The sequence below is a fragment of the Macrobrachium nipponense genome, chromosome 7 (genome assembly GCF_015104395.2).
Source record: "Macrobrachium nipponense isolate FS-2020 chromosome 7, ASM1510439v2, whole genome shotgun sequence".
Lineage (NCBI taxonomy): Eukaryota > Metazoa > Arthropoda > Malacostraca > Decapoda > Palaemonidae > Macrobrachium > Macrobrachium nipponense.
The window spans coordinates 115,267,804-115,269,772 of NC_061109.1; the positions used below are offsets into that span (position 1 = coordinate 115,267,804).

The 1,969-nt window shown below is 49.4% G+C and overlaps 1 protein-coding gene across 2 annotated transcripts in view; it reads right to left on the minus strand.

Moving 5' to 3' along the window:
* The window catches only part of LOC135217468 (homeobox protein Nkx-2.4-like), a 41,294-nt gene extending 39,764 nt beyond the window's left edge, over positions 1-1,530 (minus strand). The window contains exon 1 of one of the 2 annotated variants that reach the window (XM_064253375.1): positions 307-1,530. In XM_064253375.1, the coding sequence (XP_064109445.1) occupies positions 307-595 (289 nt within the window). In that variant the 5' untranslated portion in view covers positions 596-1,530. The remainder of the gene's footprint in view (positions 1-306) is intronic. The other variant, XM_064253374.1, reaches the window with a different exon arrangement.
* Between the last annotated feature and the right edge of the window lie 439 nt (positions 1,531-1,969).

Genomic DNA, 1,969 nt, shown 5'->3' on the forward strand with positions numbered 1-1,969 from the left:
GCTTTTGCATTTTTGATCGGAAATAATTGCATTCGATTATTTTTTTGTTTTGTTGCATAGATGAAAGAAAGTCAATAGGCTGTAAAATTTCTGGTGCGAGAATAACCTGAATTTGATTGACAGCTTTAAGTGACGTCATTATTTGATCTGAGTTTTCAACCATGCAAGATGAAATACATTATCCAGTAAACAACCAAATGCCAATCGCGCGAGAAAAAAATATGCTTAATTAGAATGTAAACAACATTCCTGGAAGATGAAATTCATTATTCCCTGAGCTGTCAAATGGAAGTTATGGATGCTTACCATGCTGCGGTTGGGGCGGGAAGGCATCCATGAGATCCCCGGGGCCCACGTCGCCCATGGGCGTGTGTTCGCCCATATGGGCGGCCTCCGCGATGCTAGGATCGTGCAGGTGTCCGTCAGAGAGATGAGGATCGTCCCAGAAAGGCGGAACCCAGACCGAAGGATCCACGCCGACGGATCCTCCCTCCAGATACTCTCTCCCCACGCCTACACCTCCCAGGTACCCACCCATGACTCCCATGACACCCATACTCCCGGCCGTGGGTGGCATACTTCCAGACATCATCATAATTACAGGCTGAAGTGAAGGCGCGGTTCCGACTACACAAACAATAACAGCACACGAATTTGGAATCACTAGGTCAATTTACTTCTGACGTTTCATCAATTTCAATAACACGCTCAGAGTTTCTTCCCGAGTTTACTTTTCTGTCCCAGGTGTTTTGTTGATGGTTCAGTCTCGCCTGGGCTGCCGCCGTGACCCGACTTTCTCAAGTTGCAGGAAAAGGACCCCAATGATGAACAACTTCAAGAGAAACTCTTCAGATGGACATCGTCCCACAATAATCTTCCTTTTTGAGCAGAGCGATTGATTCCCAAGAGGTTCAGGTTAATGAAATACTTTCACTCGCACTAAGGTACTCGCTGACTGTCGTCCTCGCTTGACCCGCAACGTTTAGCTGGAGGGGAGCAGGTAAGAGGGGAGAGAGAGGCGAGTCAGAGCGACCCTCTCGAGATATACAAGAGGCAAACTTCTCCCAAGTGACTTCAACAAGTAGTAGTCATGTATCACTCTGGGCAGCCGTGATTACAGGTATCTCACCTGAGATGAGAAACAGGGAAGAACAAAAGGAAGCGAGGGTTGCGTCAAGCGCTCTCTTTCTCTTTCTCTCTGGGGGCCTTTGGTCAACCTGCAAAACACAGTCTTCCGCTCCTCTAAAGCCACTCGAGTGGCCAGCACTCTTCAAACCGCTTCAGGTCCTACTTCAGACTGCCTGATCCTTAAGGACTTGCCACTCATTGCCCTTTTACCCACACCTTGTCACTGGTTGTCAATCCTTCCGGCGGTACGGGGTGATTAGTCGCAATCGGTGGGCCCGGTGATGAGTTGCACGCGGTCGGAAGGCGCGCAATCGAGCGAGCGAGGGGACACTGGGCGGGAGAGGCTCTCAGTGTTCGATGACCGGTTCGGGCCAAAAGAGTAATGGTGCAGGAAGGGGAGAGAGAAAGAGAGAGGCCCTGTCCTGACAGCTGAGCGGAGGCCAGGCGGGGCGTCCGGAGATCGGTGGGCGGAGTGTGAGCGCCGCTAGGAGGAGCCTCGGCCATTCCCTAGGGCGTATTTGGATGGGGGAGGAGTCGGCGGAGCTGGTTTGGAGATTTTTATTTGAGTGAAGGCGGGGTCGTTTGCTGTTGGACACTGATGTATTTCTTAAGAAGTCCAAGAAGGACATATGGGAGTTTGTTTACAGTTAAGAATTTCCTGTAGTGATTGCCTCAGATAACACAATCATAAAAGGTAATAACACAAATTGAGGCGAGGTCGTTAAAGGGCTCCATATTGAAATCCCGGAATGTTCGCTCCATTTTCATTGAAAAGGAAACATTTTCTAGAAACTGGCGATAAAACCCTAGTGGAGGATTCTGTAACTACACCGATTATCTC